At 42.5% G+C, this 17,809-nt stretch overlaps 1 protein-coding gene across 7 annotated transcripts in view; it reads right to left on the reverse strand.

Annotated features, from left to right (window-relative positions):
• Positions 1 to 17,809, reverse strand: part of ITPR2 (inositol 1,4,5-trisphosphate receptor type 2) — a 301,374-nt gene that overhangs the window by 104,010 nt on the left and 179,555 nt on the right. For all 7 annotated transcript variants that reach the window (XM_056517619.1, XM_056517614.1, XM_056517618.1 and 4 more), the window contains exons 35-37: positions 16,812 to 17,002; positions 14,787 to 14,929; positions 12,176 to 12,284 (exon numbers count right to left, since the gene is read on the reverse strand). In XM_056517619.1, coding sequence (XP_056373594.1) covers positions 12,176 to 12,284; positions 14,787 to 14,929; positions 16,812 to 17,002 — 443 coding nt within the window. The remainder of the gene's footprint in view (positions 1 to 12,175; positions 12,285 to 14,786; positions 14,930 to 16,811; positions 17,003 to 17,809) is intronic.

Consider the following 17,809-nt stretch of genomic DNA (forward strand, 5'->3'; position numbering starts at 1 on the left):
AGTTATATTCTTGTATATAGGGGGCAGTATTATAGTAGTTATATTCTTGTATATAGGAGATAGTATTATAGTAGTTATATTCTTGTATATAGGAGCAGTATTATAGTAGTTATATTCTTGTATATAGGAGGCAGTATTATAGTAGTTATATTCTTGTATATAGGAGCAGTATTATAGTAGTTATATTCTTGTATATAGGAGCAGTATTATAGTAGTTATATTCTTGTATATAGGAGCAGTATCATAGTAGTTATATTCTTGTATATAGGAGCAGTATTATAGTAGTTATATTCTTGTATATATGAGCAGTATTGTAGTAGTTATATTCTTGTATATAGGAGCAGTATTATAGTAGTTATATTCTTGTATATAGGAGCAGTATTATAGTAGTTATATTCTTGTATATAGGAGCAGTATTATAGTAGTTATATTCTTGTATATAGGAGGCAGTATTATAGTAGTTATATTCTTGTATATAGAAGCAGTATTATAGTAGTTATATTCTTGTATATAGGAGGCGGTATTATAGTAGTTATATTCTTGTATATAGGAGCAGTATTATAGTAGTTATATTCTTGTATATAGGGGGTAGTATTATAGTAGTTGTATTCTTGTATATAGGGGGCAGTATTATAGTAGTTATATTCTTGTATATAGGAGCAGTATTATAGTAGTTATATTCTTGTATATAGGAGGCAGTATTATAGTAGTTATATTCTTGTATATAGGAGCAGTATTATAGTAGTTATATTCTTGTATATAGGAGCAGTATTATAGTAGTTATATTCTTGTATATAGGAACAGTATTATAGTATTTATATTCTTGTATATAGGAGCAGTATTATAGTAGTTATATTCTTGTATATAGGAGGCAGTATTATAGTAGTTATATTCTTGTATATAGGAGCAGTATTATAGTAGTTATATTCTTGTATATAGGAGGCAGTATTATAGTAGTTATATTCTTGTATATAGGAGCAGTATTATAGTAGTTATATTCTTGTATATAGAATCAGTATTATAGTAGATATATTCTTGTATATAGTAGGCAGTATTATAGTAGTTATATTCTTGTATAGGAGCAGTATTATAGTAGTTATATTCTTGTATATAGGAGCAGTATTATAGTAGTTTTATTCTTGTATATAGGAGCAGTATTATAGTAGTTATATTCTTGTATATAGGAGCAGTATTATAGTAGTTATATTCTTGTATATAGGAGGCAGTATTATACTAGTTATATTCTTGTATTTGGAGCAGTACTATAGTAGTTATAGTCTTGTACATAGGGGACAGTATTATAGTAGTTATATTCTTGTATATAGGAGGCAGTATTATAGTAGTTATATTCTTGTATATAGGAGCAGTATTATAGTAGTTATATTCTTGTATATAGGGTCAGTATTATAGTAGTTATATTCTTGTATATAGGAGACAGTATTATAGTAGTTATATTCTTGTATATAGGAGCAGTATTATAGTAGTTATATTCTTGTATATAGGAGCAGTATTATAGTAGTTATATTCTTGTATATAGGAGGCAGTATTATAGTAGTTATATTCTTGTATATAGGAGCAGTATTATAGTAGTGATATTCTTGTATATAGGAGCAGTATTATAGTAGTTATATTCTTGTATATAGGAGGCAGTATTATAGTAGTTATATTCTTGAATATAGGAGCAGTATTATAGTAGTTATATTCTTGTATATAGGAGCAGTATTATAGTAGTTATATTCTTGTATATAGGAGCAGTATTATAGTAGTTATATTCTTGTATATAGGAGGCCGTATTATAGTGGATATATTCTTGTATATATAGGAGCAGTATTATAGTAGTTATATTCTTGTATATAGGAGCAGTATTATAGTAGTTATATTCTTGTATATAGGAGCAGTATTATAGTAGTTATATTCTTGTATATATAGGAGCAGTATTATAGTAGTTATATTCTTGTATATATATGGCTGACGTGTTTATATGGAAATCTTACTTAGCTGGAATACTTTTTGTTAAAATGGCCTTTAACCTGGCAGAATAAAATCTTCAGGCATTAGAGTCATATAAGTCACGGCGCAGTTGATCGGACATCGGCCTTTTCACCATTACTGTTAATTACAATAAATTAATATGTATATAATGCGGCCGCGGAGTTCGCCATGAGGAAACAGGCAGACGGCGTTTTATAGGAGATGAGTCGTGTTAATATTTTACAACATCCTGTAAAGTAGATAAAACGCGTCGGGGACACTTGGTATCCGTCCAGCGCTTCGGCTTTTATCGTCATTGATTTGCTCTGCGCGACAATTCTTATTGGGAGAAGATGATACGAAATGAAGACGGGTTATTATGTTTGGGCTAGAAGACTTTCTGAGAGATCTTATTTCTTAAATCATAGCTTTCTTCCAAAAATCGAAACGTATCTATGGCGGGGACCTTCTTCTACTCGTCCGATTACTTTCTGCTCCTGATATCTTCTTATATAGCTGGGCTCCGGTAGTATCTGAGCTACACCAGTCACTGAGATGTCATTTAGTCACAGCGTCACCCAGGCTTCAGAGAAACGCCTAGTCTCTGCTGGCTCCTCCCCTTCTCCTTTTCCTTCTATAGCTCCTCCCCTTTCTCGGGTCCTTTTATAGCTCCTCCCCTTTCTCCTTTTCCTTCTATAGCTCCTCCCTTTTCTCATTTTCCTTCTATAGCTCCTCCCCCTGGTCTCTCATTGAAATCAGAACAGCAGATAAGACACATGTAGAAAAGGGTAATGGGATAATCCATAATAGTTGTGTCACTGTGACCTTAAAGGGGTACTCCACCCCTAGACATCTTATCCCCTATCCTTCGGATAGGGGATAAGATGTCTAGGGGTGGAGTACCCCTTTAAGGTCACAATGACACAACTATTATGGATTATCCTAATCCGGTGCCCGGAGTGAACTTCATTTCGTGCCGGATGACTGGCGATGTGGGGCGGAGGCTTATGACATCACGGTCATGCCCACTTGTGATGTCACGGCCACGCCCCCTCAATGCAATTCTATGGGAGGGGGCATGACGGACGTCACGAGCGGGTGTGGCCTCCCAAAGACTTACATTAATAAGGCGTGGCCTCGACGTCACGAGCGGGCGTGGCCGCGACGTCACCAGCCTCCGGCATTGCATTGGACGCTCTAAACAAGCGCCAGGTGCAGCAGCCGAGATCGCGGGAGTCCCAAGCGGCGGGACCCCCGCGATCAGACATCTTATCCCCTATCCTTTGAATAGGGAATCAGATGTCTAGGGTCGGAGTACCCCTTTAAGGCCCCCATAGACATTAGTGAAAAGTTGGTGTCGATGGGATGTTGATGCCGACTGTCTAATTCATATAGAGCTTCTGGACTCTCCGTGACAGATGATACTGGGGGAGACAATATCGGCCATTTTAATGTTCAATTGCCAAATGGATGTTCGACCAAGCTGAGCATTCCTATGTACAACAGGATTGGGGGCAATAGTTGTTGGTGGAACGAACCTTCTGTGGAGATTTGGGGAAAGTCCCTGTATAAATAATCAAAACACATCAAAAAAAGCAATGTGTGAACACAGCCTCAGGGGAGGTGTATAACTACTATATATCCTGATCCTATAGAGATAGCAGCAGTATACAGATAGAGCTGGAGGGGAGGTGTATAACTACTATATATCCTGATCCCATAGAGATAGCAGCAGTATAAAGATAGAGCTGGAGGGGAGGTGTATAACTATTATATATCCTGATCCCATAGAGATAGCAGCAGTATACAGATAGAGCTGGATGGGAGATGTTTAACTACTATATATCCTGAACCCATATAGATAGCAGAAGTATACAGATAGAGCTGGAGGGTAGGTGTATAACTACTATATATCCTGATCCCATAGAGATAGCAGCAGTATACAGATAGAGCTGGAGGGGAGGTGTATAATTACTATATATCCTGATCCCATAGAGATAGCAGCAGTATACAGATAGAGCTAGAGGGGAGGTGTATAATCACTATATTTCCTGATCTAATAGAGATAGCAGCAGTATACAGATAGAGCTGGAGGGGAGGTGTATAACTACTATATATCCTGATCTCATAGAGATAGCAGTAGTATACAGTTAGAGCTGGATGGGAGATGTATAACTACTATATATCCTAATCCCTTAGAGATAGCAGCAGTATACAGATAGAGCTGGAGGGGAGGTGTATAACTACTATATATCCTGATCCCATAGAGATAGCAGCAGTATACAGATAGAGCTGGATGGGAGATGTATAACTACCATATATCCTGATCTCATAGAGATAGCAGCAGTATACAGATAGAGCTGAAGGGGTTGTGTATAACTACTATATATTCTAATGCAACAAATATAGCAGCAGCAGTATACAGATAGAGCTGGAGGCGAGGTGTATAACTATTATTTATCCCAATCTCACTGAGATAGCAGCAGCAGCAGTATACAGATAGAGCTGGTCAGGAGGTGTATAACTACTATATATCCTGATTTCATAGCGATAGCAGCAGTATACAGACAGAGCTGGGAGTGGAGGGACCTTTGAGCCGCCAGGAGTGTTCTAATAGATGATGATGTCATTCATTAGCTCACAGGTAGTCAGCTGACTCAGGACAGACCACTTCCTTTGAGACATTAAACACTGTGATTTTCTGTGGGACAGACTGGTGATTACATGACCCAGTTACAGTAATGAAATTTATAGATGCAACTGTGCTGGAATGAAACAGATGGCGCTGTAGGGCTAGTGATGGTAAGTGTGCAGGATATGGGGGGAAAAAAACATAAAAAAATTAAAATAAATAAATAAAATAAAAAAACAGGCGTTCCTGGGGACTGGTTTCAAAAAAGTGTCCCACTTTCAGGACCCTCCAGGATCTATTGAAGAGTTGCTACAAAGAGCGATGAGAAAGAGTCCTCTGAATCTGGATGACCCAACAATACACAGACAGCCCAGTGATTTGAATGAAAACTGTGTAATACTTCCTTTTCACCAGTGGGGGTGCTGTAGGGAAACCGAACACCTACTTCCATGCAACGCTCTTTTAACAAACAAACAAAAAACAAAACAAAAAAGAAAATCCCCTTTAATATGATGGAGCCTGAGCCCTTTTACTCTCTCGATCTGTAGAAACCGTCACGGAAGAGTTAAGTAGCGCTCATCAACGACCAGCCCCGCTCGTACGCTTTTTCTCTTTAAAGCTGTCAATTGGAAACAAATTGCAATTACGGCACATGCGATTAACTGCTGACAGCGAGATTTAGGGAAAGGGAAAAAAAAACTAAAATTTTTGAAAAACTTTTATCACATAAATTTATCCAGTTCCAGAAAAGGATTTAGGCGTGCTGGAAGTGACAGTGACGGGTGATAGCGCCTGAGGAATGGGCTTCGGGAACGTGATTACAGCGAGACGGGACCTTACTCAGCAACACTGAACCAACAGCCGCATACAGGAATGAAGTGTATTCTGTCAGATCGTCACCTTCCGTAATATCCCTGCCAGATTAGAACGTTGCCAGAGCAGAGCAAAGGGAAACACCGGAGAAAACGTACAGCCTGCAAATCCTTAAAGGGGTACTCCGCCCCTAGACATCTTATCCCCTATCCAAATGGATGGGGGCTAAGATGGCTGATCGCGGAGGTCCTGCCGCTGGGGACCTCCGCGATCTCCCTGCTGCACCTAGCGTTTTTTTTAGAGCGTCCGGTGCAACGCCGGAGGCTGGTGATGTCACGGCCACGCCCGTTTGTGACGTCAAGGCCACGCCTCATTAATGCAAGTTTATGGGAGGCAACACTCCGGTACTGCACCCTTTTTAGAGCATCGGGTGCAGCACCGGAGGCTCGTGACATCACAGCCACGCCCCCTCAATGCAAGTCTATGGGAGGGGGCGTGATGGTAGTCACGCCCCCTCCCATAGACTTGCATTGAGAGGGCGTGACCGTGACATCATGAACCTCCGCCCCGCATCGTCAGTCATCCGGCACGGAGCGAATACCCCTTTAAACTAGCAGAGCTGACGGATTATAAAACAAATTATATCGCCATATAGCACATAAAAATTACTGTCATATAGTGCTCAAACATTTTGATGGGGGAGGAGCTTTATGGAACTGATTAAAAAAAAAAGCTTTAAAAAAGTATACAATTAAATAAAAGAAAAAAAAATCATGCTGCCATACTATGAATAAAAAATACTGTCATATAGTGCTCAAAACATTTTGTTGGGGGGGGGGCCTTATAGAACTGTATCGTTTCTGTTTGGTAATGATACAAAATGATTCAGAAAAAGTACTTGGTTAAAAAAAAAGAAATGCTGCCATGCAGTACAACAAAATACTGTCATATAGTGCCCAAAACATTTTGTTGGGGGTTGTTTTGTAGAACTGTATAGTTTTTTTTTTTTTGTTTGTAGTGATAAACAATGCTTAAAAAAGCAAGCAATAAAAAAAAAATGCAGAAAATGCCGCCATATACAGTAGTACTCAAAAAATACTGCCATATAGTGCTCAAAACATTTTGATCAGGGGAGCTTAGTAAAACTGTCTAGTTTTTATTTGTAACCATAAAAATGTTAAAAAAAAAGTATACAATCAAAAAAGAAATGCTGCCATATAGTACATAAAATACTGTCATACAGTGCTCAAAACATTTTGTAAGAGGGTGCTTTGTAGAACTGTATAGTTTTTTGTTTGTAAGGTCACAAAAGGCTTAATAAATAGCATTAGATGAAAACTTTTTTTTAAAGTGCCGCCATATAGTACTCAAAAAATACTGCCATATAGTGATCATAACATTTTGTTCAGGGGAGCTTTGTAGAACTGTCTAGTTTTTATATGTAATCATAGAAATGCTAAAAAAAAGTATACAATTAAAAAATAAATAAAAAATGCTGCCATACAGTACATAAAATACTGTCATACAGTGCTCAAAACATTTTGTACAAGGGTGCTTTGTAGAACTGTATAATTTTTTTTGTAATGTCACAAAAGGCTTAATAAAAAAAAGTGTTTGATGAAAAAATAAAAAAAAAATAAAGAAAAAATGCCGCCATTTAGAACATAAAAAATACTGCCATATAATACTCAAAACTGTTTTTCAGGGGAGCTCTGTAGAACTGTACAGTTTTTGTTTGAATTGATAACAAATGCTTAATAAAAGTATACAATAAATTCTGCCATACAGTACATAAAAATACTGTCATATAGTGCTCAAAACATTTTGTTGGGGGAGAATTTTAGAACTGTATTTTTTTGTGTTTTTAATAGTTTCACTGTATGACTGGAGCAACAGTCAAGCATATGTGCCGCTACCAGCTTTATCAGGTACCCTTAATAAAATTTGCCAGATTCTGGTGCAAAAAAAAACCCAAAAAACAGCAACACCCCTGTCCTCTGGTTGTGTGCAGTATTACAACTCAGCTCTATTTAGTGCAGTGGAACTGAACTGCAATACCGCAAATAAACTGAGAACACTGTGGCGCTGTGTCTGGATCCTGGCCAATTAATAGTTGGTCTAAACAGAGACAAGACAGTCTAAGAATAGAAAGGATTTATCAGCTAGGGATAATGCAATAAATCTTGCATATATATTATATATAAAAACTAAACTTATGAGTGTATGTCCACCCAGCTTTCCCAGTCTCCTGATAAGAATATCTGTCTGGTAAAGCAGCCATATTGGAGCTCTTCAGAAGACTGGGAAAGCTGGGTGGCACACAGTATTCTCTTAAAGCCCCAGCAGTAATAGGCTGCTCGTCTCCATGCACTCCTCACTGCAGAAGTGCTGCCATGCCCCCCTCCCTGCCCCCACACTGATGTCTTCTTCCTCCCCCCCCCCTCACTCACTCTTCTCTCACCCCGCAGTAAATCTTCTTTCCCCTGATCTCTCCGTCCTCTTTTCCCCACCCTGCACTATTCTCAGTACCTGCCTGCCGGACAGTTAAATCATACTTTACCATGACGTTGGTCCAGCAACCAATTCCCGGGCAATTTCTTCAGATCAAGAGTAACGTGCATGTGACTTCCTGTACATCTCCTAATCATGATACCCTCAGGCTTAAGAGATTGCCTGGGAGTTTTAAACACCCTACCACCGTACTAAAGTCATGGTAAAGTATGATTTAACCGTACCACCGTACTAAAGTTATGGTAAAGTATGATTTAACTGTACCACCGTACTAAAGTCATGGTAAAGTATGATTTAACCATACCACCGTACTAAAGTCATGGTAAAGTATGATTTAACCGTACCACCATACTAAAGTCATGGTAAAGTATAATTTAACCGTATCACTGTACTAAAGTCATGGTAAAGTATGATTTAACCGTACCACTGTACTAAAGTCATGGTAAAATATGATTTAACCATACCACCGTACTAAAGTCATGGTAAAGTATAATTTAACCGTATCACTGTACTAAAGTCATGGTAAAGTATGATTTAACCGTACCACTGTACTAAAGTCATGGTAAAATATGATTTAACCATACCACCGTACTAAAGTCATGGTAAAGTATGATTTAACTGTACCACTGTACAAAAGTCATGGTAAACTATGATTTAACCGTACCACTGTACTAAAGTCACGGTAAAGTATGATTTAACCTTACCACTGTACTAAAGCCATGGTAAAGTATGATTTAACTGTACCACCATACTAAAGTCATGGTAAAGTATGATTTCACTGTACCACCATAAAAAAGGCATGGTAAAGTATGATTTAACCGTACCACTGTACTAAAGTCATGGTAAAGTATGATTTAACCGTACCACCTTACTAAAGTCATAGTAAAGTATGATTTAACCGTACCACTGTACTAAAGTCATGGTAAAATATGATTTAACCGTACCACTGTACTAAAGTCATGGTAAAGTATGATTTAACTGTACCACCCACCGTAATAAAGTCATGGTAAAGTATGATTTAACTGTACCACCGTACTAAAGTCATGGTAAAGTATGATTTAACCGTACCACTGTATTAAAGTCATGGTAAAGTATGATTTAACCATACCACTGTACTAAAGTCATGGTAAAGTATGATTTAACTGTTCCCCCGTACTAGAGTCATGGTAAAGTATGATTTAACCGTAATACCGTACTAAAGTCATGGTAAAGTATGATTTAACCATCTGGGTTCCACTTATCTACTCTCGGTCTGTGGAGATTGTCAGCTTCGGGACATCCCTAAACTTTATTATATTATTATTGTTATATTATTATTATTATGATAACATGTACCAAGTTTATCGAAGTATCTCCAGCCGCAAGTTACACATAAATATATATATATACACACACACACACACACACACACGTAAATATATATATATAATTATATATATCAGGCAATAGTAGGCACTATATGTGGCTTGAAACTGAACAGGACTATTACAAGGACTGCTGCCCGCAGGCTACGGCAGTGTCTCCCAACCAGGGCACCCCCAGCTGTTGCAAAACTACAACTCCCAGCATGCCCGGAAAGCCTTCGGCTGTCCGGACATGCTGGGAGCTGTAGTTTTGCAACAGCTGGAGGCACCATGGTTGGGAAACACTGGGCTATGGAATGCCAGAAAGTGATGAGACGGCGGCCACTAGTGGCCGTTCTGCGCCGTTGCAGCCATGAGATAAAGTAAGTTTCTGATTATCAAGTCAAATGGATCGCATCTCGGTAATAAAAAAAAGTGAATTAATGCGGCGATAATATAAATGACATTAGATCACCCTGATGAATGCCGAAAAACGAACATTTAGGGACAATTAATGTGTGGATTTAGTCATTGCGAGGACTCGGATGACATTCAATTTGGCTCAGAGGTTTAAGGTAAGGGGGGAAGGGCCGCAAGGTTAAAATCTCTCAACCACTGTGTAATGGATGCAGCCCCTCGATGCGGCCCCGCCATATAATCATGATTTAGTATGTGGCTATATATAAAGCACAATAAATGGGTATGATTTGGTGCAGATTTTACGCTGAGCGTTACATGATTCTTCGACGCGGAAGAAGTCGGGGACCGGAGAACAGGACATCGATATCAGCGCAACAGGGAACGTAGGAAGGTGAGTTAAAGTTTGTTTTGTTTCGCTTGGCAGCCCGGGCAAAGAGGGTTAAAAAAATATATAAAAACGCACGGGAGTACTCCTTTAAATGTTTGCCGTCATTTCAAACAGCGCCAAAAGAACATTCTGTGTAATTTCTAACATATTTGTAAATCACTTCATTTACCAAAAATGACTCCTCACCCCACAAAGAAACAGCTGTTATGTCTTGGCCACTAGGTGTCTCCCTTCCCTGCAATCTGCTGTCCACTACCTGTTGTCAGAGTAAATCTGTCTCTAGTAACAGCAAGACAGAACACATGAAGTGGAGGTGGGGCTTAGCATGTGCTAGGCTACAGGAGAAAGATTAGGATTTGTACCTGCATGGTAAGCCAGTCTACCTGCTGAAGATGATCTACACTGTTTCTTAAAGGTATATCATGGCTTCCCTCATCTCTTGACCACCCATAAAGCTCAGGGCAGCAGTGTCTTGTGTAAATACCAGTGTATCTACTGCTGTATGTCCACAGTGCTGCAGAGGGACCTTCCCTTCCGTTTTCTTCTCAGTATAAGCAAAAATAGCAACAGTAACAGCTCATTGCTTAGTGTAACCCTTTCCTTGCTGTGATTCTGCTAATGCTGTGTTACTCCATCTCCCTCCCATGATACAGTAGTGTCCCATGTAAATCATCAGCCCAACACAATGCCACCCCGTTGAGTCCAGTGCACTTTCTCCAGTACTATGTCATGACATAGCAGAGATGTGTGCTGTGCCCTTGATTGGCCAGAGGAGCAAACAGAAGCAACCCCCCCCCCCCCTTGAAATGTAGAAAATGAAAAAAATGCATTGCACTGCAGAGTGTGTGCTGTGCCCTTGTTTGACCAGAGAGGCAAGGGAAAGGAAGTCCCATGTGTATACTACTGGCAAACAGCCAAGCCCTGGTCCCACCCCCTGAAATGTATAGGAAAATAAATATGTTTTGGACCATGGAGGAGGTCTCAGGGTCTCAATAACAGCAGGTATATCAGTTAGAGTGTGTGCTGTGCCCTTGTTTGGCCAGAGAGGCAAGGGAAAGGAAGTCCCATGTGTATACTACTGGTAAACAGCCAAGCTCTGGTCCCACCCCCTGAAATGTAGAGTAAAATAAATATTTTTGCACCATGGAGAAGGCTCTGCGGGTCTCAGTTACAGCAGGTATATCAGTTAGAGTGTGTGCTGTGCCCTTGTTTGACCAGAGAGGCAAGGGAAAGGAAGTCCTGTGTGAGTATTACTGGCAAACAGACCCTACCCAACTCTGCCCCCTGAAACGTAGAGAATATGAAATAGCCATGGAGAGGAGTCTCAATGACAGCAGTGAGGGCCCAAAAATCCCCTTGTAACTACCCTGAAGGGTTAATAAAACAAAACAGGGGAGTTTTTTTTTTTTTAAAGAAAATGTTTTGAAACGGCAATTATGCTGCGTTGCTAGCGGAAATGTTCACATTCTAATCTGCGTTGGTGTTACAAGTCAGGATAAAGACATTGATTTGGATGGGGACTCTTGGGTGACCATACGTGCAGGAGCTAAAATGGCGGCCATATTGTTTTTACCCAGCATTATAGGCCTTTACGTTAAAGGGGTATTCCGGCTTTATACATCTTATCCCCTATCCAAAGGATAGAGGATAAGACGTATGATCACGGGGGTCCCGCATCTGGAGATCCTCGAAATCTCGGTGCTCCCCCTGGCATTCTGTACAGGGCACTGCCTCCGAGAGGGGGGCATCACGGCCCCGCCCCCCCTAGTGATGTCACGTCCCACCCCCTCCACTCATGTCTATGGGAGGGGGCGTGACGGCCGTCACGCCCCCTCCCATAGACATGAATGGAGGGGGTGGGGCGTGACATCAATAGGGGGCGTGGATGTGACATCACGTCTCCGTCTGCACCGATGTATAAAGCTGGAATACCCCTTTAATGGACAACCCCAGAAACAGACAGAGGTCACTGCGTTTCGTTCTCACCATTCACGCAGGAGGCTGAGGAGCATACGGGGTATAATTATAGTGAATACAGGAGGCGGCGGACTACTCCGGCAGATCACTCCGGTGCCCCCCTCCCCCGCCGGCTCTTACCTGCTCGCTGAAGCCTTCTTTCTTGTCTAACATCTCTCGCAACGTCTGAAGTATTTTGATACAAAGCTTCTCTTCTTTCTCCATTAGTTTCTTTGTGTGATTAATCAACCTGTGAAATTGCATTTATTAGCTTTTCAATGGCTGCGAGTAACATTTAAGAGTCGCTCGGCGATGGCGAGGAGGAGGATGGGGGGGGGTCACGGTAAAACTTTTCATGCGGAATTGTGACTGTTTTATTAGAACGCCGCCGGATGCGCTATAAGAAGTGATTATGGCGCCGGAGGATAATAAAGCCTCCAAGACTTTATTAAGGGGAAATGACAGAGGAAATAGGCAATTTAAAGGGGTCCTCCACCTGTATGGGACTAATATGGCAGGACTACTGTGGGTCCTTAATCCTAACCTGCTGCCAACACAGTCCAGTTTTACGACCTGACTAATATGAGACAGAGTGGTTGCTAGGGATTAACTCCCTGACAACACCATTGAAAAGACTTTGGTTGCTATGCAGTGTATACATAGCAACCGCATTGTCAGACAGGAGTCCCACCATGTTATCCTTAAAGGGGATGTGTCATGAATTTAATGAAATGACTCTGCTGACCCCGCCCACTAATCTTAATGAGATGTCTCTGCTGACCCCGTCCTCTAATAATAATGAGATGTTTCAGCTGACCCCGCCCTCTAATGATAATAAGATGACTCTGTGGACACCGCCCTCAAATGATCAGGTGACTGCTGACGCCTCCCTCTAATGAGATGACTCTGCTGACCCCGCCTCTAATTATGTGATGACTCTGCTGACCCCGCCCTCTAATCAAAATGAGATGTCTCTGCTGACCCCGCCCTCTAATAATAATGAGATTACTCTGCTGATTCCACCCTCTAATGATAATGAGATGACTCTGCTGATCCCTCCCTCTAATGATTAGATGACTCTGCTGACCCCGCCCCCTACTGATGAGATGACTCTGCAGTCCCCACCCTCTAATGACGATGAGATGACTCCGCTGACCCTGCCCTCTTATAATAATGAGATGACTCTGCTGACCCCTCCCTCTACTGATGAGATGACTCTGCAGGCCCCACCCTCTAATGATAATGAGATGACTCTGCTGACCCCGCCCTCTACTGATGAGATGACTCTGCTGGCCCCACCCTCTAATGATAATGAGATGACTCTGCTGACCCTGCCCTCTACTGATGAGATGACTCTGCAGGCCCCACCCTCTAATGATAATGAGATGACTCTGCTGACCCCGCCCTCTACTGATGAGATGACTCTGCTGGCCCCACCCTCTAATGACAATGAGATGACTCCGCTGACTCCACCCTCTAATGATAATGAGATGACTCTGCTGACCCCTCCCTCTAATGATGAGATGACTCTGCTGACCCCGCCCCCTACTGATGAGATGACTCTGCAGGCCCCACCCTCTAATGACGATGAGATGACTCCGCTGACCCCGCCCTCTTATAATATTGAGATGACTCTGCTGACCCCTCCCTTTAATGATGGGATGACTCTGCTGGCCCCACCCTCTAATGACAATGAGATGACTCCGCTGACCCCGTCCTCTACTGATGAGATGACTCTGCTGGCCCCACCCTCTAATGACAATGAGATGACCCCGCCCTCTTATAATAATGAGAGGACTCTGCTGACCCCTCCATCTAATGATGAGATGACTCTGCTGACCCGCCCTCTAATGATAATGAGATGACTCTGCTGACCCCGCCCTTTAATGAGGAGATGATTCTGCTGACCCCACGCTCTAATCATAATGAGATGACTCTGTTGGGTCCGCCCTCTAATGATAATGTGATGACTCTGCTGCCCCTGCCCTCTAATGAAGAGATGACTCTGCTGACCTCGCCCTTTAATGATAATGAGATGACTCTGCTGACCCCGCCCTTTAATGATAATGAGATGACTCTGCTGACCCCGCCCTTTAATGATAATGAGATGACTCTGCTGGCCCCACCCTCTAATGACAATGAGATGACTCCGCTGACATCACCATCTAATGACAATGAGATGACTCCGCTGACCCCGCCCTCTTATAATAATGAGATGACTCTGCTGACCCCTCCCTCTAATGAAGAGATGACTCTGCTGACCCCTCCCTCTAATGAAGAGATGACTCTGCTGACCCTGCCCTTTAATGATAATGAGATGACTCTACTTAGCTCACCCTCTAATAATAATGAGATGACTCTGCTGTCCCCACACTCTAATCATAATGAGATGACTCTGTTGGGTCCGCCCTCTGATGATAAAGCTATGACTCTGCTGCCCCTGCCCTCTATTGATATTGAGATGACTTTGCTGACCCAATCCTTAATGATATTGAGATGACTCTGCTGACTCTGTCCCAGTCTACAGAAAAGTGTGCTCTAGAAAACTACAAATATCGTCCTACTGTGACTGCTCTATAATAACATAAAAGTAAAATAAATAAATGTACGTGCCCCTGGTCCAGAACTGCTATTGCATTGTCCACTAGGTGGCGCTGTTCTGGTTTATGTGAGATACGGCTGCTTCTATTGGCCAACAGAAGTAATATATCTTACAGGGAGTCACTGAGGATCAAGCAGAGATCACACTTACTTGGACATGAAGGCTCCACAGCGGATCCGCGCGTCACTACCATCAGGAAACAGGAGCTCAGGACTGTGCAGAACGTCAACAAGAACCGAGAACTCGGCCAACACCATCGAACTGAACTGCTGCTCCAGAGAGGCCACGACGTCCTGAAAATGGACGGGACATAAGTAAGGATCTTACATTACTTACATTATTTCTCTGCAGCGCCACCACAGGAGAAATTAAGTATTACACAGCACCCACCAAAATAAATAGGCTGTCCATGTATTACAAGGACACGACAGGTCCTCCAGAGTGAGAGATCTTCTTTGTAGCTGCTTTAGTTAAAAGATAGGTCTCCCGAACAGAGATACATACTGTATATGGCTGTATTTACACATGCAAACCTATGTGTCTCCATGGTTACAGACTACAAACAAACCCTAAGTAGTCTGATCCTGAAGTCATATGTTACTTCACTCCCTTCGCTCCTCTTTAGACTGTAGGTTAAAGGGGAACCCCGCTGCTCAGCGTTTGGAACAAACAAAATGCTGGAGCCGGGAGCTTGTGACGTCATAGCCACGCCCCCTGTTGACATCACACCCCACCCCCTCAATGCAAGTCTATGGGAGGGGGTGTGACAGCCGTCACGCCCCCTCCCATAGACTTGCATTGAGGGGGTGGGGCGTGCTGTCGTGAGGGGGCGAAGCTATGACATCACAAGCTCCCGGCTGGCGCTGGCTCCAACGTTCGAAAGAGTTTGTTCCAAACGCTGAGCAGCGGAGTACCCTTTTAAATATAGGAGGCGGAGAGACTGTCCTAACACAAGGCTATAGAATCTGACTACACAGGGTTTGTTTGTAGTCTGTTACCATGGAGACACAAAGTACAGAAGACATAAATTGCTACATTTGTTATCACGGCTCTTTTGTTACATTTTTATTTTAGATGCATTGGAGCAATAAAACGAATGGTTGCAGAGATGGATATAGCTTTAAAGGGGTACTCCAAAGGATAGCGGATAAGATGTCTGATTGTTGGGGTCCCTCTGCTGGGCACCCCAGCGATCTCAGCTGTGGCACCCCAGACATCCGGTGCACAGAGCGAACTTTGCTTCTTGCCGGATGACTGGCGATGCGGAGCTGAGGCTCGTGACGTCACCGTAACGCCCCCCCAATGCAAGTCTATGGGAGGGGGTGTGAGGGGGATCCTAGGAAAGCTGGGTGACAACCAACATGGCCGCCATTAAAGGGGTACTCTGCCCCTAGACATCTTATCCCCTATCCAAAGGTTAGGGGATAAGATGTCTGATTGCGGGGGTCCCGCCGCTGGGACCCCCACGATCGATGTGCAGCACCTGGCATTCATTTAGAATGCTGGGCGTGGGCAGAAGTGGTCGTGATGTCACGACCACGCCCCCTCGTGATGTCACACACCCTCAATGCAAGTCTATGGGAGGGGGCGTGACAGCTGTCACGCCCCCTCCCATAGACTTGCATTGAGGGGGTGTGGTATGTGATGTCACAAGTGGGGCGTGGCCATGACGTTACGAGCGGGGCGTGGTTGCGACGTCACGAGCCTCCAGCGCTGCACCCGACGCTCTAAACGAACGCCGGGTGCAGCAGGGAGAACGTGGGGGTCTCCAGTGCGGGACCCCCACGATCAGATATCTTATCCCCTATCCTTTGGATAGGGGATAAGATGTCTAGAGGCGGAGTACCCCTATAATTCGACACCACTGAGAGCAAACATAGAAAATTGCAGATTTCACGTCCACCACTAGATGTCAGTATTAGATTTGTATGGAAAGCCATCTCATTTTACAACCTGCTGTGAAACGGAACGTTATTTGTATTATCGCCTGGAGGCAGCATGTCAATAGTGGGAAGAGACTACTTTTGCCCTTTGTGTTATTTTGATTTACTTTACTATCTAATAATTCAGAATAATCCGGCATCAGATTTACTCCAGATTTCCATTGCTATTATTTGGTTCTGTAACATTCTACAAAATCAGAGAGGAATCAAAACGATCAAAAAGACTCCTCACCTGCAGCTTCTCAATGATGTTCCTGTAGTCCCAAGCCGGGCCCCCCAAGACGTCTTTGAATCGGGGCCCGGTGCGGGCTGTCATCCTCCAGCCCATGGCCGCCCTTTGCACCATATTTGAATGGCTTTTAAGGAAAAGTGTATTAACCTGACTGTCCAAATCCACTGGGATCGCTATCCCACGATTCTTTGCTTTAAGGGGAGAAATACATTACATTAGGGAAACACTCAAGGAAAGTATTTATTGTTTCGCTTAGGCTGTTATTACAGAATAATCTAGAGGTCCTTGTGTATGCCTTGTGCTCACCTGTTCTAGCTGATGTGGCAGGCGTGAGTTTACGACCATATTATGTCTATTCAACCTTATTACCTACATTTTCCATGAGGTGTATAACTACCATATATCCTGATCCCATAGAGATAGCAGCAGTATAAAGATAGAGCTGGAGGGGAAATGTATAACTACTATATATCCTTATCCCATAGAGATAGCAGCAGTATACAGATAGAGCTGGAGGGGAGGTGTATAACTACTATATATTCTGATCCCATAGAGATAGCAGCAGTATACAGATAGAGCTGGAGGGGAGGTGTATAACTACTATATATCCTGATCCCACAGAGATAGCAGCAGTATACAGATAGAGCTGGAGGGGAGGTGTATAACTACTATATATCCTGTTCCTATAGAGATAGCAGCAGTATACAGATAGAGCTGGAGGGGAGGTGCATAACTACTATATATCCTGATCCCATAGAGATAGCAGCAGTAGACAGAGAGCAAGGGGGAAAGTGTATAACTACTATATATTCTGATCCCATAGAGATACCAGCAGCAGTATACAGATAGAGCTGGAGGGGAGGTGTATAACTACTATATATTCTGATCCCATAGAGATAGCAGCAGTATACAGATAGAGCTGGAGGGGAGGTGTATAACTACCATATATCCTGATCCCATAGAGATAGCTGCAGTATACAGATAGAGCTGGAGGGGCG

The sequence above is a fragment of the Hyla sarda genome, chromosome 4, assembly GCF_029499605.1.
Source record: "Hyla sarda isolate aHylSar1 chromosome 4, aHylSar1.hap1, whole genome shotgun sequence".
Classification (NCBI taxonomy): domain Eukaryota; kingdom Metazoa; phylum Chordata; class Amphibia; order Anura; family Hylidae; genus Hyla; species Hyla sarda.